Source organism: Osmia bicornis, chromosome 6 (genome assembly GCF_907164935.1).
Source record: "Osmia bicornis bicornis chromosome 6, iOsmBic2.1, whole genome shotgun sequence".
Lineage (NCBI taxonomy): Eukaryota > Metazoa > Arthropoda > Insecta > Hymenoptera > Megachilidae > Osmia > Osmia bicornis.
Window position 1 is genome coordinate 2,602,683 of NC_060221.1, and position 22,192 is coordinate 2,624,874.

The 22,192-nt window shown below is 31.4% G+C and overlaps 8 protein-coding genes, 1 long non-coding RNA gene and 2 other non-coding genes across 20 annotated transcripts; 9 read left to right on the forward strand and 2 right to left on the reverse strand.

Annotated features, from left to right (window-relative positions):
- The first annotated feature begins 27 nt into the window (after positions 1-27).
- LOC114871601 (akirin-2) lies at positions 28-3,487 on the forward strand. Its single transcript, XM_029177710.2, has 5 exons — positions 28-561; positions 1,097-1,296; positions 1,368-1,530; positions 1,595-1,651; positions 1,768-3,487. The coding sequence occupies exons 1-4, from the start codon at positions 384-386 to the stop codon at positions 1,603-1,605; spliced, it is 552 nt and encodes a 183-aa protein (XP_029033543.1). The 5' UTR covers positions 28-383; the 3' UTR covers positions 1,606-1,651; positions 1,768-3,487.
- Positions 3,488-3,857: 370 nt separating this feature from the next.
- On the forward strand, positions 3,858-6,245 carry LOC114871617 (arrestin homolog). Of its 2 annotated transcripts, XR_003788606.2 has the most exons (8): positions 3,858-3,998; positions 4,119-4,240; positions 4,313-4,612; positions 4,692-4,919; positions 5,000-5,188; positions 5,257-5,425; positions 5,510-5,712; positions 5,816-6,245. XR_003788606.2 is itself a non-coding variant. In XM_029177738.2 (7 exons), exons 1-7 carry the CDS (start codon positions 3,860-3,862, stop codon positions 5,653-5,655), a joined length of 1,293 nt encoding a protein of 430 aa, XP_029033571.1. In that variant the 5' UTR covers positions 3,858-3,859; the 3' UTR covers positions 5,656-6,245. The 2 variants fall into 2 exon arrangements, 1 of the variants encoding a protein (XP_029033571.1); XM_029177738.2 differs by having other exon boundaries at positions 5,510-6,245.
- Positions 6,246-6,324: 79 nt separating this feature from the next.
- LOC114871592 (general transcription factor IIE subunit 1) lies at positions 6,325-13,550 on the reverse strand. Of its 3 annotated transcripts, none has more exons than XM_029177696.2 (8): positions 13,276-13,550; positions 8,091-8,261; positions 7,839-8,005; positions 7,634-7,762; positions 7,271-7,497; positions 6,997-7,201; positions 6,698-6,926; positions 6,325-6,620 (listed from the first exon to the last, which is right to left on the reverse strand). In XM_029177696.2, the coding sequence occupies exons 2-8, from the start codon at positions 8,227-8,229 to the stop codon at positions 6,445-6,447; spliced, it is 1,272 nt and encodes a 423-aa protein (XP_029033529.1). In that variant the 5' UTR covers positions 8,230-8,261; positions 13,276-13,550; the 3' UTR covers positions 6,325-6,444. The 3 variants fall into 3 exon arrangements, with proteins under 3 accessions (XP_029033529.1, XP_029033530.1, XP_029033528.1); XM_029177697.2 differs by lacking the exon at positions 13,276-13,550 and adding an exon at positions 8,863-9,048; XM_029177695.2 differs by lacking the exon at positions 13,276-13,550 and adding an exon at positions 8,467-8,559.
- Positions 8,742-10,108, forward strand: LOC114871622 (rab-like protein 3). The gene is made up of 5 exons (XM_029177753.2): positions 8,742-8,834; positions 9,093-9,302; positions 9,383-9,528; positions 9,602-9,715; positions 9,782-10,108. The coding sequence occupies exons 1-5, from the start codon at positions 8,789-8,791 to the stop codon at positions 9,959-9,961; spliced, it is 696 nt and encodes a 231-aa protein (XP_029033586.1). The 5' UTR covers positions 8,742-8,788; the 3' UTR covers positions 9,962-10,108.
- On the forward strand, positions 10,475-12,953 carry LOC114871616 (putative ATPase N2B). The gene is made up of 8 exons (XM_029177737.2): positions 10,475-10,667; positions 10,746-11,124; positions 11,220-11,405; positions 11,485-11,726; positions 11,800-11,968; positions 12,061-12,201; positions 12,284-12,403; positions 12,473-12,953. The coding sequence occupies exons 2-8, from the start codon at positions 10,759-10,761 to the stop codon at positions 12,593-12,595; spliced, it is 1,347 nt and encodes a 448-aa protein (XP_029033570.1). The 5' UTR covers positions 10,475-10,667; positions 10,746-10,758; the 3' UTR covers positions 12,596-12,953.
- Positions 13,551-13,892: 342 nt separating the features above from the next.
- On the forward strand, positions 13,893-15,582 carry LOC114871596 (deoxyribose-phosphate aldolase). Its single transcript, XM_029177703.2, has 6 exons — positions 13,893-14,169; positions 14,257-14,288; positions 14,379-14,557; positions 14,630-14,765; positions 14,839-15,218; positions 15,296-15,582. Exons 2-6 carry the CDS (start codon positions 14,264-14,266, stop codon positions 15,458-15,460), a joined length of 885 nt encoding a protein of 294 aa, XP_029033536.1. The 5' UTR covers positions 13,893-14,169; positions 14,257-14,263; the 3' UTR covers positions 15,461-15,582.
- Positions 15,583-15,846: 264 nt separating this feature from the next.
- LOC114871597 (40S ribosomal protein S4) lies at positions 15,847-17,935 on the forward strand. 2 transcript variants are annotated; one of them, XM_029177705.2, is made up of 6 exons: positions 15,847-15,946; positions 16,390-16,648; positions 16,890-16,987; positions 17,052-17,223; positions 17,297-17,426; positions 17,740-17,935. In XM_029177705.2, exons 1-6 carry the CDS (start codon positions 15,944-15,946, stop codon positions 17,864-17,866), a joined length of 789 nt encoding a protein of 262 aa, XP_029033538.1. In that variant the 5' UTR covers positions 15,847-15,943; the 3' UTR covers positions 17,867-17,935. The 2 variants fall into 2 exon arrangements, with proteins under 2 accessions (XP_029033538.1, XP_029033539.1); XM_029177706.2 differs by lacking the exon at positions 15,847-15,946 and adding an exon at positions 16,024-16,048.
- On the forward strand, positions 16,683-16,821 carry LOC114871684. Its single transcript, XR_003788630.1, has one exon. It is a non-coding gene; the product is annotated as a small nucleolar RNA SNORA16B/SNORA16A family (small nucleolar RNA).
- Positions 17,538-17,672, forward strand: LOC114871682. Its single transcript, XR_003788628.1, has one exon. It is a non-coding gene; the product is annotated as a small nucleolar RNA SNORA16B/SNORA16A family (small nucleolar RNA).
- LOC114871614 (probable tubulin polyglutamylase TTLL2) lies at positions 17,788-21,763 on the reverse strand. Of its 6 annotated transcripts, none has more exons than XM_029177727.2 (9): positions 21,427-21,763; positions 21,182-21,352; positions 20,237-20,362; positions 20,019-20,122; positions 19,406-19,890; positions 19,125-19,327; positions 18,799-19,062; positions 18,420-18,721; positions 17,788-18,346 (listed from the first exon to the last, which is right to left on the reverse strand). In XM_029177727.2, exons 2-9 carry the CDS (start codon positions 21,257-21,259, stop codon positions 18,226-18,228), a joined length of 1,683 nt encoding a protein of 560 aa, XP_029033560.1. In that variant the 5' UTR covers positions 21,260-21,352; positions 21,427-21,763; the 3' UTR covers positions 17,788-18,225. The 6 variants fall into 6 exon arrangements, with proteins under 6 accessions (XP_029033560.1, XP_029033562.1, XP_046142067.1 ...); XM_029177729.2 differs by lacking the exon at positions 21,427-21,763 and having other exon boundaries at positions 19,406-19,682; positions 19,761-19,890; positions 21,182-21,277; XM_046286111.1 differs by lacking the exons at positions 21,182-21,352; positions 21,427-21,763 and adding an exon at positions 20,884-21,141 and having other exon boundaries at positions 19,406-19,682; positions 19,761-19,890; positions 20,019-20,111.
- LOC114871606 lies at positions 19,785-22,109 on the forward strand. The gene is made up of 5 exons (XR_003788603.2): positions 19,785-19,870; positions 19,949-20,129; positions 20,195-20,265; positions 20,332-20,480; positions 22,043-22,109. It is a non-coding gene; the product is annotated as an uncharacterized LOC114871606 (long non-coding RNA).
- Positions 22,110-22,192: the final 83 nt, after the last annotated feature.

Consider the following 22,192-nt stretch of genomic DNA (forward strand, 5'->3'; position numbering starts at 1 on the left):
CCTATTGACCAATCAGAAACGAAGGGTTCGGGTTAGTTGAGTCTGCGACGTATACATTTCGGAATGCAAGCAGTGCCCAGTGAAAAGATGGTGCTTTGATGGTTGAGACATTCGTTCCGTGGTTGTTCCTAGCCGACAAACCGTGGTTGCCAGCCATATTGTTTTACCGCAGTGTTTGTTTTGGTGCAGCTCAGTCAAAGTACGAAGAAATCCGAGGAGATCAGCACGAAGGAAGTCAGAAGAACTAGAGTGCAGTTAGAGAATCTATTCAGACAGTGCGCGTATACGGTGGTTTTGCTGTATTTTTCGGCATAATCATCGTTACTAGCGGGCTAAACCCATAATCTGGGTGTCAGTCGTGAACAGGACGGTAAACGAGAGAAATGGCCTGCGCCACTCTAAAGAGATCTTTGGAGTTCGACCCGGTGCATAGTCATGGTCGCCCTAGTAAACGACGAAGATGTGTACCAATGTGTGTCTCTCCCGGTACATCAACGCAAGCCAATTCCAGGCCACAAAATCCATCGCCTTTTGGCGAAGTAACCCATAAACTTACCCCTGGTAATTGCTATAAGCCACGGCCATTTTTAATTTTTCTTTTTTCCATTTCGTTCTTTCTTACCACATTATGACAGAGAAGGGAGGGCTAGATCGTTTTAGCGATTTAAAACTTAAATTCACAACGTTTAAAGGGGGAGGGAAGGTGCGGCGTTTTGGTAGGGGGAGATGCGTAAATCATATGGTAATGTAGTAACGGACATTAAGAATGAACCCTCCTTTTTCTTATTAATTTAATGTTTTGTCATTATTTTAAAATATGTTTATACTTTCCAAAATTATTTGTAGCTTTTACATCGTTTTAAATAAATTATCTGAAAATGTTGATTAAAAATGTTATTATTGTTATTTCAGTTTGTGTTTAAATATTTATAAAATATGTTATAATAAATGTAATTTTATTAATGTTTATTCTATACATTGAGATACTTATGTATTTATAGAATTTATATAAATTAAATTCTTCACTTATTGACAAAGTGTCAATGTCATTGAAGTCACAGTTTTTTTAAGAAAATATAATATTTTTTGTATATAGAAAAAATGGCTGCCAATATAAGAGAAGAGATTCGGAGACTGCATCGACGCAAACAATTGCATTTTAGTCCACAAAACAATGGTGGTGATTCTTCAGATATGGAGGGTCCTGCTAGTCCTTCAAGCCCATCTGCATGTGGTTCAAATTCATATAGTTATAGCCCTAGTGGAAAAGAAAAACCCTTATTTACATTCAGACAAGTATACATCATTCATTATTTAATGGGTCCATAGTTAATGAGTTGAAAACTGTTAATTAAATAATGTTATAGGTTGGTTTGATCTGTGAACGTATGCTTAAGGAACAAGAAACACAGATTCGAGAGGAATATGATCAGATTTTGAATATGAAGCTCTCTGAACAATATGATGCTTTTGTTAAATTTACCTATGATCAGATACAAAAAAGATTTGAATCTGCAGCTGCGCCAAGTTGTAAGTAAAACCGTTTTTTTTTTTTTTTTAAGAATATTTTATTTTAATGATTTCTGTATTTTAGATCTATCCTAAAACAAGATTCTTATTTATAAGGTCATGTTTCTGTGAAGAATATTAGGTGAGAATATATGTGTATGCTAATGACATTTGATTTTTACTATATAGAATACTTATGAAAAAAAAGAGGCTTCTATTAATGTGATCAAATTTTTATTAGTTTTTTTACTATTGTAGATTTCTACTGTGTGAGATAAATTTTTGCTTGAAATTTAATTCATGGTATGCAGCACCACCTCGTTCAAGGAAATATCATTAAAAAAATTCATACTATGATTTACATTGAAAAAAAAAAACGTGTCTGATAAAAAAAAAAGAAAAAATTAGTAATGTAAGTTTAGTAGGTTTGCAGTAAACAGCATACTACAAAAATCTACAGTGTATACTATTGAAACTAACAATATTTGTACTGTCTGATGTTAGAAATACGCTGGTATCAGGGAACTGTACCGAGATTATAACCGTGTACAAATATTAATACGTACAGAAGTTATACACAGTGCATGACTATGCTTGAAGTTGAGAGCTTGACTTGCACAGGGTTCTGTAACGTCGCGTAATTCATTAAAATTAGATAAATGTTCATTTCTTGCACGTTATAACAAAAAAATGTTAAAAATAATATCAAATAATACAAATAACTCTTTGTTGATTTAATGGTACATTGTATTAAATGTTGCTCAATTGTATGCAAATACTCTTGTAAAGCAAGCGTACAAACGTACATTGAAGTTCTTGGCAGAAAGCACCTTGAATATGAAAAAGATCATTAAACAGTATATTGGGGAAAGTTGTTCTCATTGAATTTTATCTTATTTGTACAAAATATATGATGGATAACTTTTACGTATGTAGGAAGCTTTATTTTGACGATCAGGGTATAAAATATTTTTGTTTGCGTATACTTTTCGCGTATATAAATTTTCAATGCAAGCAGCATTTCCCCCAAAATAGAAGTGTTCGAACTTGAATAACGTACATAATTAATAAAATTAAATTGCCAGCAAATACACAAAATAATTTTTTGTTTAAAATTAAGAAATGAATCTTTGATGTCTCAGTAAGATTATTTTAGGATAAATTTTTGATTTGTTATAATTACTTACATTTAAATGAACTTTTATGTATGTGTTACAAGTTCTTTCTTAGCAAAAGTATTTTTTCTGTTCGAAATACAAATACGAAAATTTGTAAAGAAATCAAGATAACGAATAGTCTATAGCATTGTATGAATATATTGTCAAAAATAAGTATTTGAAATAAAGGTTTCATAAAATTTCGCAAATATTTCTGTTCCCTGGTAGCAACGACTTTCTGTAGCATAATAAAACAGTAAATAATGAATATACTATATCTATATTTTAACTGTGCCTATTATTAGACATATTTATCACAATAATTCTACTACTTATTACATATTGTTATTGGTTTTAAAATTATTTAGTTTATAATTATTTGTTTTTATAATCTATCTTTTTTTTTGCGTTTATTTTTTTGTATTTAAAAAGATTTAGATATTTCAAATGTTTCTTTACTTGCAAATTTACATTTTGAGGAAGGGCATTAACATTTGCCTTACTTATTTCCAAAAGGAAAATGTCTTTCAGTTACCAGAACAATTTGGAAACAGTACTAAATAGCGTTTGCACAATGACATAAATATGATATATCAATTGTTTATTGATTACTGAATGTGAAAGGAGAAAGGAATACAAGTGATTCTAATTAACAATGATAAGTAATACCTACTTGAGAAACATGGATATTGTTTATCATTGTGTAAAAATATGCATAAATGATTCCTTAGACATTCAAGGGATTTGATTTCAATTAAAATACCTCCATATTATACTATGTAAGCACTTATTATTGAAATAAATATAAATATTAAGACTGATCACGCGTATTTCTTTATTTTGGCCTCTATTGTGTCAATTGAATGTATAATTGTATATAAATGTAAATAAGCATTTTTGTTTACAAATATACATAGGATAAACATAATTATTATAATACTTTTTATAAATTTTGTATAACATTGTTATTCGTACACTGTAAAAACTACAATAACGATTTGCACTCCTTTTAAATTCCATCATGTTTCTTGACTGAAAGTATATGAGGTACTGAGCCAGTTCTGCAACGCACGTAACAAAATTCATATATGTCTGTTCTAATCTCATTAACTAACTTGTGTAATAAAATAATGCTATTAGTAGTATGGCTTCTAGCGAGAAGCCCTTCCAGGACTATATGAAGTTCCCTGTTCATGTTAAGAGACTGTCACTTCTGGGCGGGAAACAAACTTCTATTAATTCATTTGATTGGAGAAAGGTACCAAATGTTTCCTTTCTTGTTTTTGGCTTGTGTTGTAGCCATCAAGGTATTCAAGAAGACTACCCCAAATGGTATGTAATAGAATATGATGTGTAAAGCGTTTATACTTAATAGTAACATATTGATCTAAAAGAAATATTAAAAATATTCTTTTAAGTTTTACAAGCATTTCATTATATTTATTGTTATAGGAAAAGTCACAGTTTACCTTGGTAAAAGAGACTTCATTGATCACTTAGATAGTGTAGATCCTATTGATGGCATTGTGGTTGTTGAAAATGATTATCTTCAAGGAAGGAAGGTCTATGGACAGGTACAACAACTTTTTCTTCTATTTAAATTGAGTGGAATTTTATATTCTCTAACTTATTGACCTATTGTACAGGTAACAACAGTTTTCCGCTATGGACGCGAAGAGGATGAAGTTATGGGTGTCAAGTTCAGCAAGGAACTTGTTCTGTGTCGTGAACAGGTAGTTCCAATAAAAAAGGAAAAACAGGACATGACACCCATTCAAGAACGTCTTCTGAAACGACTTGGAGCAAATGCATATCCATTTTTATTTCAATTTCCACAAAATTCTCCCAGTTCAGTTACACTTCAACCTGGTGATGATGATCAAGGCAAACCATTGGGAGTTGAGTATACTGTCAAGGTGTATGTAGGTGAACATGAAGAAGACAAGGTAATATAATATCTAAAATAAACTATCAACTAAGTACAATGTAACACGTGTGTAAAAATAAATTATAATTTGTTTTCAGGGACACAAAAGATCATCTGTTGCATTAGCTATAAAGAAATTGCAATATGCTCCACCTACGAGAGGACGTAAATTACCTAGCTCTTTAGTTTCCAAAGGATTTACGTTCTCTCAAGGGAAACTAAATCTTGAAGTTACACTTGACAGGGAGATCTACTATCATGGAGAAAAAGTAGTTGCAAACGTTATAATTACTAACAACTCTCGAAAAGCAGTAAAAAATATTAAGGTATTTAAGTGTGATAATAATAACAGAATGATAAAACTTAAAATACTATTTAATATTAAATTAAATACGCTATCTTTTAGCTTTTTGTGGTGCAACACTGTGAAGTGACAATGGTTAATACTCAATTTTCTCGACACGTGGCTAGCTTAGAAACACGAGAGGGTTGCCCAATTACACCTGGTGCTTCCTTTACAAAAGAGTTCTATCTTGTACCTTTAGCTAGCAGCAATAAGGACCGTCGAGGAATTGCTTTGGATGGTCATTTAAAGGTAGGGAAGAAATCATTCGATGGTTTAATTGATATTTACTTTAAATTATTTTCTTATTCTTATCTTAGGATGATGATGTGAATCTGGCATCTTCAACTATGGTCGCTGAGGGTAAAACTCCTGGTGAAGCTATGGGTATTGTTATTTCTTATTCGGTACGAGTAAAATTAAATTGTGGCACGTTGGGTGGTGAATTAGTTACAGATGTTCCATTTAAGTTGATGCATCCTGCTCCTGGTAAATAAATTTTAATAATGATAATAGAATAATGTATTCTTAGTTATGTGTTATTACGTTTTCTAATATATTTTACTTTAACAGGAGCTGCAGAGAAAGAAAGGGCTACCCTGAAGAAAAATAAGAGCATTGATAGAGCACGTTATGAAAATTCTTGTTATTCTAATGATGATGATGATAATATTGTGTTTGAAGACTTTGCTCGTCTACGTTTGAACGAGCCAGAATAAAGAACATTCTCAAAATGACAAATATTTACTTCAAAGGAATCTTGGACTTACAATACAGTTTAGTAAATTTAATTAATATACAATAGAATTATCAACAGAATTAGTGAAAAATAATAAAATGTAATGTGCATATGTATAGAATGTATCATTTCTATTCTAGGATTCTTTTGATGTAAGATATGTCAAATAATTGAAAGAAGAATAAAAAGGTACAGAAGGTAAAACATTACAATATACGTAATGTATTCATTGGTCTATGCAAATAAAAGAAAATGATGAAAACATAAAAAAAAAAGCGAAAAGTGTTACATGAAAATTATATATCGTCTTAGAATTTCTATCCGATGGTGGTGGTCGGTTAGAAATTCACATAAGGACGAACAAAAAAAAAAAGATTCTAAGTAAGCTTAATGAATAATTTATATTTGGCTAAGATTAAAGTTTTCCCGCCTTACCAGAAGTGACATGTATGCTATTAATTTTTATTTATCATGATTGTAACGTGTCTGTACATGTTAGTTTATTACAAACTGGCATTGTTGAGTTATATCTGTACGTTAGAAAAAAATATAAAAGCTACAAAATGTGAATTTATGGGTTTGTTTACTTTATATTTCATTATAAATCATTATATATACTACATGTCTATTTAAATTGAATCAAAATAAATTTTTGCCAAACCCATAGAATTGTTTATTTTATGACTATACAAAATATTACAAGAATCTCAGTAATCACTCAGTCTTGCGAAGCATCGTTGATTACTTAACAATGCTGACCATATTCTGTCTAGTCATACATATGAGAATAATATTCTTGATATGCTTGAATGTATGCTTCTTTTTCTACAGGGGTCATTTCTGCAATTAATGCATCATTTACATCCGCAATAGCAACTGTTTTTCCTGCAACCGTCACTGTTGGAACAAGATCATCATCTTCCGAATCCATAGTTTCCACTTCTCCTAAAAAATATAAAAAACGTACTTCAACATATAACCATTTTATAGTGTTTCTTTAAAATGGCTTATGAAAATCATACCTGTATCGATAGTCTGCATTTCAGCGACTTCTTCATTATCGCTACTATCACTAGATTCTTGAGGTAATACAGATTTTATAGCAGCTGTTGCATTTGTTCCTCCTTTCTTTTCATGAGCCAATAATACAGACATAATATCTTCACCCTGCTTGTTATTCGTTGTAGTCGTATTAGTGGCAGTGGCTGCAGCTTTATCCAAAATGTTCTCTTGTGTACTTATTCCATCAGGCTAAATATAAGTATCATTAGTAACAAGTGTTAAAATATTATTAGTATTCAATTTCTAAACTGAAATTTACCTGTGAATCAGAATTAATAACAGTACTTTCCATCATCCAAATGGGTCTTTCTTTTCTTCTGTTTGCTGCACTATCATCGATAGTATCATCACCAATTGTAACATCTACTCTGGTATCTTCTACTAGGAAACCTGATGATCTAGTAGCTTCACCAGACCATTGCTCACCAGGTGCTCTTAAGCTACTTGGTTTTCTTGTATCAATACTGAAAGAGAAGGTGATAAATAATTTAAAATTTTCCTATAACATTAATAGCTTAATTAAAAACACCCACCCTCTAATGGTATTTATATCAACTGGTTCTGGTTCTAGTATTTCAGGAGCTAACTTTATACCTTCTACCTCCCTTAATAAAATATAAAGAGGTTCTAATTGTTCATTAAACTTGGCTAATAACAGCCTTGAGTCTTTTTTTGGAAGGGCAGATTGATCTTCTTCCACTATCTCACGACAATATGTACATCTAAATTCACCAGTAGTCATATCAAATAACTGATCTGCCTACATTATATCATGTTAATAAATATCTTACAATTCATCTCTATGTAAAACAATAAAACAATGTTTCTCAAAGTACCATTTACCTTTCAAAAAATTTGAGAAACATTGCTGTGATGTCCATAAATAATTTACTTACTTCAAGATCAGTAAATGTTTTCAAACAATTGGTACATTTAAAACTAGCTCTACTAGTAGCATCTCTTTCTTCAGTTTCCATTCTTTTCTTCATTAAGTCTAACTTATATTTGACTACATTTACAAAAGTCTAAAATACAAATGTATAACATGATTTATTTGATATATCATTAATGAAAATCAAGTTTCTTTCAATAACATTTTACCTTATAATTAATAAAGTAATAGTTAACTTTTTGTGCTTTACCATCTGACCCAGTTTCCATTTTTAATCTAACTTGTATAAATTTATCATTACGTAAAGTAGATATTCTAGCTCTTAACATTTTTCTCTCAAATTTTAAAAGCTCACAAATATCATCCTCTTTCATACCTAACAAAAATGTAATAATATATTTTTAGTTAAAACACAGCCTTTAGAAGATAAATTATTATATAAAGTTTAACAATATACTTACATGGATTTCTAACTAACATATCAACAATTAATGCATCTTCTATTGTATAAAATCCACGTACTACTAAGCGTGCTAATTGTTTTAAACTACTTGGAACTTCTGTAACAAGTCTTTCCTCACCACCCATTCTGTTTGTCATTGTATATGTATATTAAAATATTATCCAAATTACTGAAAGTTATTCAAAAAGAAATACAATTATTTTAAGTAAAATAAAGTTCAAGTTATTAGAATATTTACATAAACTTATTTAGCTACATCCTATACTTTGACAAATTGATGCCATCTAATTAATCTTATAATTATCCTATAGAAATTATTAATAATAAATTCATGTTTACAAAAGTTAATTCATTCTGTAACCAAAGATACTAACCTTTAAAATCGCATAAATAGTACCTTTATTATAAAATAAGTCGTATTAATATCAGTAGAAGTAAATTAAAATACATAGCATAACATCAAGCATATATTCACTCAAATAAAATAAAAAACAAAAAGATAAAATTCATTATTTCGTCAAATGACGATAAATATTCGAGAACTTTGCCAGTGAATGCTTGTTTATAAAGTTCAATTATTCCTAGGTTAAATGTTGACAGTAAATGAAATTGTCAAATGAAAATCTGATAAATAAGGGAAATAAAGGAAAGGAATAATAAGTATACATTTCTAAATGCTTTACTAAAGATTATTAAATGGCTGCGATTGATAAAGTTAAAATTATTGTTGTTGGCGATTCTGGTAAGAATATATTTTACACGATTCTCACTTTTTGTTATTGTCGTGATCATCGTGTTGTTGTTTATGTTTTAAAAAATACGATCTATAACATTACCCTATTCAATTTATTTATATCGTATACTTCATTTCATTTTATTTGTTTCATTCTGATTTGTATAATAAATATTATGAGTAGGTTATAGGATTTTGATATTCTTAATAGGTATGTATGATATAATTATTGAAGAAACATTTTTTAACAACATTTATTATTTTTAGGTGTTGGAAAAACCTCATTAGTACATTTAATATGCCAGCAACAACCTATTAGTAATCCTTCATGGACTATAGGTTGTTCAATAGAAGTTAAATTACATGAATACAAACAAGGAACTCCCAATCAGAGAAGATATTTTGTTGAATTATGGGATGTTGGTGGAAGTCAAAATCATCAAAACACAAGATCCGTTTTTTATAATCCTACAAATGGTATAAGTATAACATGTGTAAATACTTTTAAAAATATGAGATATAACATTAATAATATAAAAGTATTAATAATATAATAGGTATCATATTAGTGCATGATTTAACAAATAGAAAATCACAACAGAATCTTCAAAAATGGCTTGAAGAAGTTTTAAGTAAAGATAATAATATAAAATCAAAACCATTTGATGATTTTGATCCTGAAAAATTTGTAGGATCTACCCAGGTAACAAGGACATCATAAATGTGTATTAATTTTATACAGTATCATTTCATATAAATAAAATTTATTATTCTAGATACCAATCTTAGTTGTTGGTACAAAATTGGATTTAGTTGCAGAAGTAAGATCAAATGTCCATAGAAGGTCTTCCACCATTGCAGAGGAATGTGGTGCTGATGAAATATTTTTGGTATGTTAGCTACATTTTTTTTTTACTTATGCATCAGTACTATTTAACTATATATTTTTTTTATAGGATTGCCGTCAGGTAAGGTCATTAGCTGCTGGATCCAGTTCTTCTGTTAAATTAAGTAGATTTTTTGATAAAGTTATTGAAAGACGCTATTACTCGTCGAGAGAAGGAATTAGCCCAGATAAACGAAGACCGCCTTTGTATAGTCCCTCATATAGTACAAAAATTTTCCATTACGATTAAAAATTTGAAAACTTTATTTTCAATTCATAATTGAAATAATGAAATTTCATTCTATAAATGAAATCTTTGGTTCATACAAAATATTCAGATGTATACATATATGTTTGTACAAAACATGGTTGAATTAAATTACTTTAATTAAGTTTAGAATAGATAATATTGCATTCATTCCAATTTTCATGAAACAAAAACTTTGTGAATAAGGTTTTATGTATGACGACGATTATTGTAAATCATCATTAAGAATAACAGTATTGGATGCTTCCATATTTTATTTTAATTACGTCATGAGATCACGCGCGATAGATAAATATTTCAAAAACTACATGCAATTTCATTTTAAATTTCCTTTTATTACCATCAAAATAATACAGAAGTATCGATTATGATGTTACAATAAAGAAAGTAACAGAAGAATTCATATACATCGAATATGCTATTCATTTATTCAATGTATATACCTGCATATTATACTTTATATCTTTCTAAATTTCTTGGTGTGTGTGCTCTATTCTAAGAGACAGATATGTGTAATACATTTTTGTACGTAATATAAAGGTTAAAGCACATTGCTTGACTATCTGTCAAATACAAATTAAATCGAATATGTTGATGGTTTTAAGTGAATGTATGGGGAATTTTTCAATGTTTACTTAGTTTAACATTTTAAATTAAATGTACATATGTAAATTGTTTATTTGTAAAGGTAAGCATTTCTTTATTTGACGATTAATACGCGCATAAGTAATGAGTAATACGTAATAAAAAATGACCTTCAATTTAGGACATTCTCCACAATGATTTGTTTACTTCCTAAGAAATTCCATAATATTTCAAATTTATTGTCACGATTTCAACCTGTGGTTCTCACACAAAATTGTGGATATGTTAATGATATTATCCAAATGAATCATGGACCAGCTGCTATTCTAACTAATAAAATAGCAAGAGGAGAATTAATGAAAGATGAACATCAAATGGAAGTTGCTAAAACATTGGAAAATATTTATAATGAAATAAATGGGTATAAGCCAGAAGAATTTAGTCTGTTGGACAAATGGCTTGGAAGAAAAAGAAAGCAGCCACCAAAAGGATTGTATCTCTATGGAGCAGTAGGTGGAGGTAAAACAATGTTGATGGATCTTTTTTATGAATGTTGTCAGGTTTGTAATTTTTATTTCATATCCAATGAATATATGAATTAAATTTTTTAATTAAAAAAATAAGTAAATAGTTGGTTTGAACTATATCATTTCAGATTGAGAAGAAGAGGAGAGTTCATTTTTATTCTTTCATGGCTGATGTACATAGTAAAGTACATGAAGTAAAAAAAACTATTGTAAGAGATGCTGTCAGTACAAAACTCCAACCATTTGACCCAATACCACCAGTTGCCAAAACTATTACTGATGAAGCTTGGTTACTTTGTTTTGATGAATTTCAGGTTTAACTATGAAGCATATAGTCATTTATATAAGATAAAATAAGACACATATTAATTTAGATATATATATATATCATAGGTAACTGATATTGCAGATGCAATGATATTAAAACGATTATTTACTGAACTCTTTGATCGTGGTGTAATAGTATTTGCAACTAGTAATAGAGCACCTGATGATTTATATAAGAATGGATTGCAGAGAGGAAATTTTGTTCCATTTATACAAGTATTAAAAAATTATTGTATAATACATTCTTTGGATTCGGGTATAGACTACAGGTTGAAAAACGGACTTAGTGATGAAAAGATCTACTTCATGTATGTAAAAAATATTTATAGATATAACATACAGTAAAAATGTAAAAATATTTATAAAGAAATTTAATTGTAGAAAAGGGGAAGATGCAGTAAGTGATGTAGATAAAGTATTTAAATACTTATGCTCAATGGAAAATGATATTGTGAGACCGCGTATTCTTTCTATAAGAGGTCATAACGTTAGTTTTGAAAGAACCTGTGGACAGGTATTGGATTCAACCTTTGAAGAGTTATGTGATAGAGTAAGCTACTTTTCATTTTTCTTTTTCATTCATGAGTAGTATTAATAATTTATAATTAACTTGGGTTCTTAACACAATATAATTTTTTATAGCCCCTTGGAGCCAGTGATTATTTAAAGTTAAGTCAAATATTCCATACAATTATCATAAGAGATGTACCACAATTAGATTTTCGATTAAAATCTCAAACTAGAAGATTTATTACCTTAATTGATTCATTGTATGACAACAAGGTAAGACTATTTCTAATAGTGAAATTTTTAATTTATTAAAGTAATAGAAAAATTCATTACATAAATCAATAAAATTTTTTAGGTGAGAGTTGTTATATCTGCAGCTGTACCACATACGAAACTTTTTGTACCAGAAGGCGATAGTGAATATACAGATGAAAAACGAATGTTAATGGATGATTTAAAGATATCACGTGGTTCAGTAAGTCGAATAATGAAAATTTGTTTTTAAATGTTAATACATTATTTCGTAAATGTTTATTATTAACAGGATGATTATAAATCGAATCTTTTTACTGGAGAAGAAGAACTTTTTGCTTTCGATCGAACTGTGTCACGACTTTCTGAAATGCAAACCGCACAATACTGGGAACAGTGGCAACATTATAGATAATATTAATTGAAATTAACAAAGAAATTTTACTAGTTCATATTGGTAACTTATTCATATAATTAGTAAGTGATAAATTTCTGATAATAGTTTTTTCTCCAAAGAAATTATATTAACGTAAAAACGTCATCAGATTTTTTAGATGCAATGTTTTAAATACCTATTTCAAAATATTTATTTCTGTTACGTCATTATTTATTTATTTTATACTTAAATATATCTACTGTACAGCAATAAAGAATTCCTGTTATTGAATTCTGCTTAAGGATTTTAAGTTTACTAAGCAATTGCAGATATAAGGGGTATTATCAAGTATTAATGTAATAAAATTCTTTTCAGCAATATACGTTTATTTGAAGTATAGATTTGTTTGCTTTTCAGTTACATTTGCAAACTAATTTACTCATTAAAGTAACTAAATAAATCAAGTTAATGTATTATCTTGACAAAAATTTATTCTTTATTGTGATTAAAGTGCTAAAGTAATACATTATTATACATATGAATGCATGCATCTATACTTTCATGCTATATAAAATCAATGAAAATATGATCTGCATCTTTATAAAAAGAATAAATCGCAAAATATTCTGTGAAAAGATTCCATTAATTTATAACTTTCAGAGTTCGGTGTCAATTAAACATTGAATTTTTAAAAAGGATATCGATTGTCAAGATCATACCATCGAAAAGTAGCTACGAAGTTGATCCTTGTACTATTATTTAATTTGATACACTTATCTTTGCTTCAAGCTGTCAAGCTGTTATTAACCAGAGTCCAGCTTTGACTACACTATAGTTCATAGGCTTGCGTAACGAGAGATAAACCAACGGTCAATTAGACTGAATATACATAGAAGTGTTATTTACAAGGAAAGATTCTGTACAGTATCAAGCACGGGTAGGCTACCCTAAGGAAAATGACGTTACAGAGGAAACAGGAATTCTCAAAATCTTCATTTTGACGAAAATAATATTAAAACTGGTTTAAAAACAAAATAATGTAATTTTTAATTGTCAAATATTATAAAATTTAGTTTATAATTAAGAAATATGAATTCAAATTTTTCCGCGTAAAAGCTCATATGCAGATGATGGGACACCATAAATCTATATATAAGGGATCTTCTCCCCTGCATCGTCACTATCCCTTTAGCCATCATTAGCCACATAAGGGGTAGGACAGGAGCTCAGGAAAAGCCGGGGAAACCCATGAAGAAGGGACCTACCATGGTCCCTAACTTTATGTCGGTGTATGCCGAGTAGTCTATCTTCAGGGATGTAATGTTTTTAATTTTAATTTCTAATCTAGAATTAGGCATTATTTGAATAATTTTCGAAAGAAAATTGCAAATTCTACACGTGTGGTGTAGTATTAATTGATGTTGACGGATCATGATAATAAGAGGAAAGTGGGAGAATCCCTTTAAGATCTAAAGTAATCTGTGGACACATTGATATAAATGATTGCACGACCACACTTTCACTGACGCGTTATATCACGTCTGAACAATCAAGGATCGTGAACCGTTACGTTGTTATCAATTCTTAACAAATACATTTAAATGATAACTTCTGTAAGTTTAGATTTCATTTCATTTTTGCGTACTTGGTTCTTGTATCTCTCTTGTATACCACTAATTTACCTTCGTGAATATTTAAAGGATCACAATGGATATCCAAAAATTAGCTAAGGGTACGTGATTAATTCTTATTAAATTATAGTTTTTAATCGAAATTATATCTCGGAGTAGATTTTTAATTGTGTCTTTTTCTGTTATTTTAGCTAAAATGAACTTTGACCAATCTGGTATAGATGCGAAAATTAATTCTGTGCGTTCTAAAGCAAAGGCCATAGAACCTAATATGAAAACTACTTGGCTACTGAAAGCCATAGGTTTTATAGATTTAACTACTTTGGGAGCTGATGATACACCTGCAAAAGTTGAAGCTGTATGTGCAAAGGTACCAAAGGTTTCATTAAGTTCTGAAAATCTTTGTAAGTCTTTGAACAATAATGAAATTGAATAATTACAGGCAGTAAATCCTCTTCAATTGCAATCTAATTCAACTGTACATACTGCATCTATATGTGTCTACCCTCTAAGATTTCCGGATGTAATGGCTGTAATGGCAAAACTTGACAAAGAACATAAAGTTAATAGAGATACTGGTTGGTAACATAGTTCCTTGTGATTTGTATTAAAATTAATGCAGTATATAAATTATTATTATTTTACAAACAGTGGCTGGAGGGTTTCCATCTGGGCAATTCCCATTAGAAACACGACTTCGTGAAGTAGAAATAGATGTAGAGCTAGGAGCTGATGAGATTGATATTGTTATCAATAGACCATTAGTTTTGATGCAACAATGGAATGAATTATATGAAGAACTGAAATCATTTCGTGCTGCTTGTGGTAATAAAGTATGTTTAAAAGTAATACTTTCCACTGGGGAGTTACAGACTTTGGAAAATGTATATAAAGCATCCATGATTGCAATGATGGCTGGAGTAGATTTTATTAAAACATCTACTGGAAAGGAAGCAATAAATGCTACTTTGCCAGTTGGAATAGTTATGTGTCAGGCAATTAGAGATTATTATGCATCAACCAAGAGAAAGGTATAAAATTAATATAAATAAATTAAATATGCTATTTGATTTTTTATACATTCATTATCATAATATATTTCTCTTAGGTCGGTTTCAAACCAGCAGGTGGTATTAAGACTTCACAAGATGCCTTGGAATGGATGATGTTAGCTCAAATGGAACTAGGAGATGAATGGTTAACTAAAGATTTATTTAGAATTGGTGCATCTTCTTTATTGGATGATATTGTTGGAGTACTACGTTCAAATTAATGTTCTTATGAACGCGGAATGTTTGTTATCGTTTTATTAAAACTATGTATCTAATCACTCTACATTAGCATTCGAATTTGATATCATTTATATATAATATTCAATAAAATACTCATATATTATCAAGTACTCTTTATTATGTTCCTGATTTAAAGAGCTGGGAAAATTAAAACAGAAATTAAATAAATTATAACTATTGCAAAAATAATGAGATATATGTAAATCATATATATAGGCGTCTGTCCGTCAATGGTCAGACACTTTCCGAACATTATTTATAGTTGCTTATTTATAATACGCATGATTTTAAACTGCATATTATTATAAAATCTAATATGTACCTAATTTAAAACATCATATTATTTACAACAATACTAGCTCATGACAATCAACCGCCATTTTGAGAGTAATGGCGTTGTTAGGCATTTCCTGATGTGTATAGGAAGAGTGCGTGCAAGTGCCTTTTCCGTTTAGAAAACCAAGATGGTAAGTCAGGAGTGTGTTGTCAACGTAAAATCCATTTACATCGGGTGTACAATACATTGCATCGTTTAATAATTACTAAAAATGTAGCCTACAAGAACTAAAGTGAATATCAATACACATATTATTCATTAATTTGTCTCATTTTTATAATGATAGAAATGTGGTTAGGTTGTATAGGCAGAGATCATTTCTTTACTTCATATATATCAATACGTAAATATGTGTTGACATCCTTTCATTTAAATGAGTTTCTCACGTGAATCAAGTTATAATTGCATTTCATTAAAAGTTGTAGTAAAATTACAAAGTAACAGAAAAATTTAAATAGTAATTTAACCTGAAAAATGTAATCTGGCAGTGTAAAGTAATGCTTTTGACGTTAAGACTGTTAAGTATGTATGTTTATTTGATGTTACGAATAAATATTTCGAATTAATTTGCAGGCTCGTGGACCGAAGAAGCATTTGAAGCGTCTTAACGCGCCTAAAGCATGGATGTTGGATAAATTGGGTGGTGTATACGCTCCACGACCGTCTACCGGACCCCACAAGTTGAGGGAATCTCTTCCTCTTGTTATTTTCCTTCGTAATAGATTAAAATATGCATTAACTAATTGTGAGGTAACAAAAATTGTGATGCAACGTTTAATTAAAGTTGATGGAAAAGTTCGCACTGATCCCAACTATCCTGCAGGGTTTATGGGTAAGTGTATCAGATATTTTATGACTTATTCCTAACAGGGCCATATCGAAGCTGTAATACTTTTTTAACACTAAGTATCATAGTCAAACATTGGCCAATAGTAAATAAGTACTTTGATACGGTCACAGGCTGAATAAAATATTCTTTCTGTATTACCAAAAAAGCATACATTTTCTTAATTATAAAAATCTCGTAAAATACATCGAAAGTTACAATTAACGTTATTTATGTTTTATTTCAGATGTCATTACTATTAACAAGACTGGTGAATTTTTCCGATTAATTTACGACGTTAAGGGTCGTTTTACTACACACAGAATTACTCCAGAAGAAGCTAAGGTATTTATCATTTATTAAACAATGAAAATTGCAACCAAAACATAACATTCTTCTTTTGTTGCAGTATAAACTGTGCAAAGTAAAACGTGTTCAGACTGGACCAAAAGGTATTCCATTCTTGGTAACACATGATGGAAGAACCATTCGTTACCCAGACCCACTAATCAAAGTAAATGACACCATCCACTTGGATATAGCAACTGGTGCAATTTTAGATTTCATTCGATTTGATTCAGGTATTATATTTTTATTCCTGAATAAATTTGAGTGTATATCTATGAAATATGTTAATCAATATTTATATTGCAGGTAATCTCTGTATGATTACTGGAGGAAGAAATTTAGGGCGTGTTGGTACGGTTGTTAGCCGCGAGCGTCATCCAGGATCTTTTGATATTTGTCATATTAAGGATTCACAAGGGCACACTTTTGCTACAAGGTATCTCCTAATATTTCAGATACACGTCATCTTCAATTCACTTTTTATTTATATAATATATATTACACGTTGATTCAAAGATTTTGCGAAACGAATTGAATTAATTTTTATAATGGCCATTATCGAAGCTATAATATATTCTCAATACATATTGTGGTTCAAAGTTGTCCTAGATAAAATTCTTTAATGATGGTCACTGATTGCCTTTGCATAGGCTTCTCAGTATTACCTATTAAGGAGACAAAACTGATGTTGTATTTTATTTTTTAAGTTGGCCAGTTACAACGAATCTCACAATAAATTATTTGTTTAGGTTGAACAACGTATTTATCATCGGTAAGGGTACAAAGCCGTACATTAGCTTACCAAGAGACAAAGGTGTCAAGCTTTCGATTGCCGAAGAGCGTGACAAGAGGTTAGCAGCGAAAGGAGTGAATTAATGTAAATTTTCAAGAAAACATTCAATAAACCGAGAATTTCTTGGTCAATAAAGATGTCCTTCATTTGTATTCGTCGGTTAATTTTATGTTGTATTTTATATTTAAGCATATTATAGAAAAAAAGAGTACAATTACCCTCTTCGTTAAGCCTAACACTAGCATTTAGAATATGATTCAAAAATCTATTATACTGTCAAAAATATTACGAACTCTGACTGTTAAAATTGCATTTCGAACGTGGCAATATTAAAAAGATTAAGATCAGAATATCACGTATAAATAAATTGGTCAAAGCGTATCGTGCTGATTCACTCGGAAAATGAACAGATATATAAAAAGGTATCAATGTCGTGCTTAAATTATTTAGGTGGCAGCCAAATTTCAGTATTCAATTCCATTGCTTTACGTAGCAAAGCATTACACTGTTCATCTCTATATTTATCATTCTTTTTATGTACTTCTTTTGCGGCTTTTAAGTATCTGCAAAAATACAATTAGTAATGCCACGATCTTTTTATATATCTTTGTCAATTAAACTCTATTAGACTATTACTTGTTTATGCAAAGAACAGAATTTTTAACTTGTTTTTCCACAATCCGTGAATCTTCTGATAGAGATGATGACACATAATCCATACTATTGTCAGGTATAAATGGAGTCAATGGATAAATCCGAACCCACCCTCCTTCCTTCGCACAAGGGGTGCTCCAGTTTTTGCCATTATCCCACACCGACGTCTTATCATGATTTATTGAATTGGTACCTCGAAAACCACGTGGAATATATTTGTCCATCAGCAACGGATTGTAACGAGACCATGAGCTTGAGGAATCGTTTGTAGATGATTGTCTAAGCTGGAGATCAACGACATGAAATAAGAAACTTTTTGGTATGTGTATGTTTTTTGCTAAAATGTTACTTTGTTACATACAGTAGGTTGAAGTTCTGTGCACAGGTTTAAGAAAGTATCGGTTTCCTGAGGGCCTTTTGATTTCTTCTTGGTGGTTCGACCCGTAGAGAACTTGGAAGACGCTTCAACATCATCGTCAACGGGGTTGGTTGACCATATCGTGAAGAGGGAGAGTCCAGTGTTGCATACTGGAAGACCTAATAAATCGAACAAGTCGTGCAGCAAAGGTTTCTTTACTTCTGAATCAATTTCACAGTCGTTGCTCAATGCTGGACTAAGATTGACCTGAAGAAAGTATCGAATTAATTAGATTTATCATTGTACCGGATTAAGCAACACTCATTCACCTCTAGTAACCATGGTTTCAGATTCTTGTCAATCAGTACGTCAAATCCAAAGAATTCAAAGCAATTAGAAGATTTTGGAATACCAGTAGCCTGACTTAAGATCGTTAAGCTGACCAAACAAGCAATTCTTTGCCAGAGAAACCAGTCACAGTATCCAGCTTGCTCAAAGTACCTTCTCAGTTGTCTGAAAGTCCATTTGCAGCCTAACAAATATTTCAATGATAATCGGTATATAATGTACGTAGATCCGTAACCATCTTCAACAATAATTTTTCCATTACCAGCACCAATGCGTTCCTTCTTTTCAGTATATCCTGGACCCAATTTGTTCAAGGAAAAGTTGGTGAGATGGCGAAAAGGATCGGTCAGGTGTTCCAAAGAAAACTTCTCTGTAGCGAATCGTGCCAAGCCTTCCTTGTATAAATATATTACCAAAGGATGATACGAAGGGACACACACGTACAATCGTAGATCAAACTTGTAGCCTCCGATTAAAAGAGGATTCTCAATGTACTTCTGCACCACCGTCGTGGTATCGTACATAAGATCGCTTAATTTCTGTAAACACATTGTTATGTATCGAATGATTTCAACAACGTTGACGACGAAGTTACTGTTCATCTGGAAAGTGCATACACGAAACAGAAAGATTCCTTTGCCCTGGCTTTGACCAACTGGCTTGCATATCCAAACTTTGTCATCCTCGCAACGACTGCATTCTTCCGCTAATTTAGTGTACTCTGATGGTAAATTGTATCCTGGAGGACTAACGAGATTCATTATATTTTTTCTTATACTAACATTATTTCAATTTTTTGTTTCAGGTAATCAGCGTTTTGCCTACTCTAAGAGGAGTCATTTCTGAAGTCAACTAACGTGTTCTGGATACAGTACCTGAAGTCGTAGATCGAGCCGTACATCTTCTTCATGCATCTTAAGTGGCGTATAAGATTATCCTTTCTGCAGATAGATCCTCCCTTTGGTATTCTGTTGACGAACTGTAGCGTAAGTTTCTAATTAGTTTTTTCAATTCCTATTCATTTTTATTACTCGTGCTTTAATTTCAACAGCAAAGAAGAGGAAAGGAAAAGTACAACTGGGTGCATCGTCACCTGCCATGGTAGTAGCGGCTTGTAATAAGGTAAAGGGAAACCACCGGACTTCCACCATAGATTCCATCGATCTCTAAATACGTTATTCTCTCCAGTGTATTCCCTCCAACCACGTTCCGTGCAAATCTGTGAAAAAATATGCAACAACCTTCCTGCAAACGACCGTTTAAAGAACCCGATCTACGAGAAGGAGGATTGATCATTTTAATTGCGCTTAAAGTCAGGAGTCGAGGAAACGTGTTAGGTGAGCACCGATTAACTTGGAATATTACGCATTCAACGATTCGTAAAGTTCGGAAGGTGCACGCGAAAATAGCGTAGAATGCCCTTGATTTATTTCTCGTGTTATCTGAGCATTAGGAATGCTTTGCTTCTGATATCAAAAGCGAGCCAAGGTCTTTAATTACAATTAAATTCGAGTGGATTTACTTTTATCGTAGCCTACTTTTATTCTTCGGCTTTAATAGCCGCGCAACGTTTTCTTCAAACTTTATAATGGATCTGAAAGGTCGACGATCGCGTTTACATCGTAGATCATTTCAGTCTAGATTAATGAATTCTACTATCAAGAAAATGAACGTAGATTGGCAGGAAGCGAAGACTCGCTTGTTTCTTTCCTTTTTATTATTATTGCATGTCGCGCTTACTTAGTTAATAGCCGTTGCGCTTCTAAAAGTGGTGCACGCAAAAGCGCGTCGAGTCCCGGCTGAACTTTACGTATCTGTGTACCTTGAAAAGTATTCAGTTCAAGGGCAGGGGCTAAGTTTGTAACCGTGACGAACAAAATTTCGAGCGACATAAAAGCATGACGGAACGAACCGTCTACGATTTATCTACACACCGGATATACGGGGTGTCTCGAGAACACTGCTAAAATTATAGATTCTCTTGAACAAAGTCCTTTACCATTCGGATATAATTAAATTCGATTCGAATAATTGGTACCTGTATCAGAAGATTCGGACCTGTACCACTGTCGTTCAATCTGAACACGAATGGTCCATCCAAGTATTTCACAGCCATACCGAAACATGGTATTTTAGTAAAATCAAAGAGGATAAACTTTGTTAGTGGATCATTATTTAGCTGATGATTAGTGGGCAGTCTTCTATTTTTCTAAATAAAAGTAACAACAATTGTAACGCTATAAGTTCCGATTAGAAAGAAGTTAAGGACACAAGATTACTCACCTCTCACAGTAAATATATATTTTTTTATTCGGTTACATCTTTAACTTTTCGTTCACGAACCTTTAAGCGATATTCTGTTGATTTAGAAAAGCGTTTATGTTAAAGAACATGTTTAAAATTCGTATTCAAATATTTCGATGGAATGGTGGCATGCAAGCAAGCCGAAATCTCGATTCTCACTGGTGCACAGCCACGTTACGGTGTACGCAATCGCTTTGACCTGGTCCCAGGTGCGCAGGCTACTCGTGTGCTGGCTTCCTTGATGGTTCCCAGCTTTTATGAGCTTTCGGTGGACACCGCGACACCGCAAGGACACCGGAAGTCTCGCAGGAAGCTTCTGAAAGAATTTGAATGCCGTTCGTTTGCAGATCGTTATCGTGAACACGCGACACATTAATAATTGTGCTTCCTTCGAATCGATGATAAAAAAACCAGGACTAAAGACCAGATTCTATTTTAATTCCATTTGGGTAGAATTCATCGATATCATTCTATAGAATACCTTTTCATTAGAAAATGAGTTTTTCGATTGAACGAAGGAAGGAAATTTAATTACAATCTACTATTAATATAATAGTTGTACAGAGTTATTTTTGGAAAAATTTGTTCTTTTTAGAAATCTGAAGAAATGGCACCACCGCGGTGGCATTAATAAAAATACCTTAAAGCGAAAAGGGTGTAGGGTAAGTTTTACGTACATCACCATGTATGATATACAAAGTTTCATGAATCCATTCGATTTGATAACTATACAGCTGTTCGACAT

Bases quoted from the DNA above. Each gene is read 5' to 3' on its own strand.
- LOC114871601 (XM_029177710.2), top strand. From the start codon at position 384: ATGGCCTGCGCCACTCTAAAGAGATCTTTGGAGTTCGACCCGGTGCAT. The intron at 562-1,096 runs GTAATTGCTATA...TTTTGTATATAG, and splicing joins AACCCATAAACTTACCCCTG to AAAAAATGGCTGCCAATATA. The intron at 1,297-1,367 runs GTATACATCATT...ATAATGTTATAG, and splicing joins CCTTATTTACATTCAGACAA to GTTGGTTTGATCTGTGAACG.
- LOC114871617 (XM_029177738.2), top strand. From the start codon at position 3,860: ATGTTAAGAGACTGTCACTTCTGGGCGGGAAACAAACTTCTATTAATT. The intron at 3,999-4,118 runs GTATGTAATAGA...TTATTGTTATAG, and splicing joins CAAGAAGACTACCCCAAATG to GAAAAGTCACAGTTTACCTT. The intron at 4,613-4,691 runs GTAATATAATAT...ATTTGTTTTCAG, and splicing joins GTGAACATGAAGAAGACAAG to GGACACAAAAGATCATCTGT.
- LOC114871592 (XM_029177696.2), bottom strand. From the start codon at position 8,229: ATGACAAACAGAATGGGTGGTGAGGAAAGACTTGTTACAGAAGTTCCA. The intron at 8,006-8,090 runs GTAAGTATATTG...CATTTTTGTTAG, and splicing joins TATGTTAGTTAGAAATCCAT to GTATGAAAGAGGATGATATT. The intron at 7,202-7,270 runs GTGGGTGTTTTT...CTTCTCTTTCAG, and splicing joins GATATAAATACCATTAGAGG to TATTGATACAAGAAAACCAA.
- LOC114871622 (XM_029177753.2), top strand. From the start codon at position 8,789: ATGGCTGCGATTGATAAAGTTAAAATTATTGTTGTTGGCGATTCTG. The intron at 9,303-9,382 runs GTATAAGTATAA...ATAATATAATAG, and splicing joins TTTTTATAATCCTACAAATG to GTATCATATTAGTGCATGAT. The intron at 9,716-9,781 runs GTATGTTAGCTA...TTTTTTTTATAG, and splicing joins GTGCTGATGAAATATTTTTG to GATTGCCGTCAGGTAAGGTC.
- LOC114871616 (XM_029177737.2), top strand. From the start codon at position 10,759: ATGATTTGTTTACTTCCTAAGAAATTCCATAATATTTCAAATTTATTG. The intron at 11,969-12,060 runs GTAAGCTACTTT...AATTTTTTATAG, and splicing joins TTGAAGAGTTATGTGATAGA to CCCCTTGGAGCCAGTGATTA. The intron at 12,404-12,472 runs GTAAGTCGAATA...TATTATTAACAG, and splicing joins TAAAGATATCACGTGGTTCA to GATGATTATAAATCGAATCT.
- LOC114871596 (XM_029177703.2), top strand. From the start codon at position 14,264: ATGGATATCCAAAAATTAGCTAAGG. The intron at 14,558-14,629 runs GTACCAAAGGTT...GAATAATTACAG, and splicing joins TTGAAGCTGTATGTGCAAAG to GCAGTAAATCCTCTTCAATT. The intron at 14,766-14,838 runs GTTGGTAACATA...TTTTACAAACAG, and splicing joins TAAAGTTAATAGAGATACTG to TGGCTGGAGGGTTTCCATCT.
- LOC114871597 (XM_029177705.2), top strand. The intron at 16,988-17,051 runs GTATTTATCATT...CTTTTGTTGCAG, and splicing joins TTACTCCAGAAGAAGCTAAG to TATAAACTGTGCAAAGTAAA. The intron at 17,224-17,296 runs GTATTATATTTT...TTTATATTGCAG, and splicing joins TTTCATTCGATTTGATTCAG to GTAATCTCTGTATGATTACT.
- LOC114871614 (XM_046286110.1), bottom strand. From the start codon at position 21,035: ATGTCGCTCGAAATTTTGTTCGTCACGGTTACAAACTTAGCCCCTGCC. The intron at 19,328-19,405 runs GTAATGGAAAAA...AATATTTGTTAG, and splicing joins GAAGGAACGCATTGGTGCTG to GCTGCAAATGGACTTTCAGA. The intron at 18,347-18,419 runs GTAATAGTCTAA...GTATTTTTGCAG, and splicing joins TCTGTTCTTTGCATAAACAA to ATACTTAAAAGCCGCAAAAG.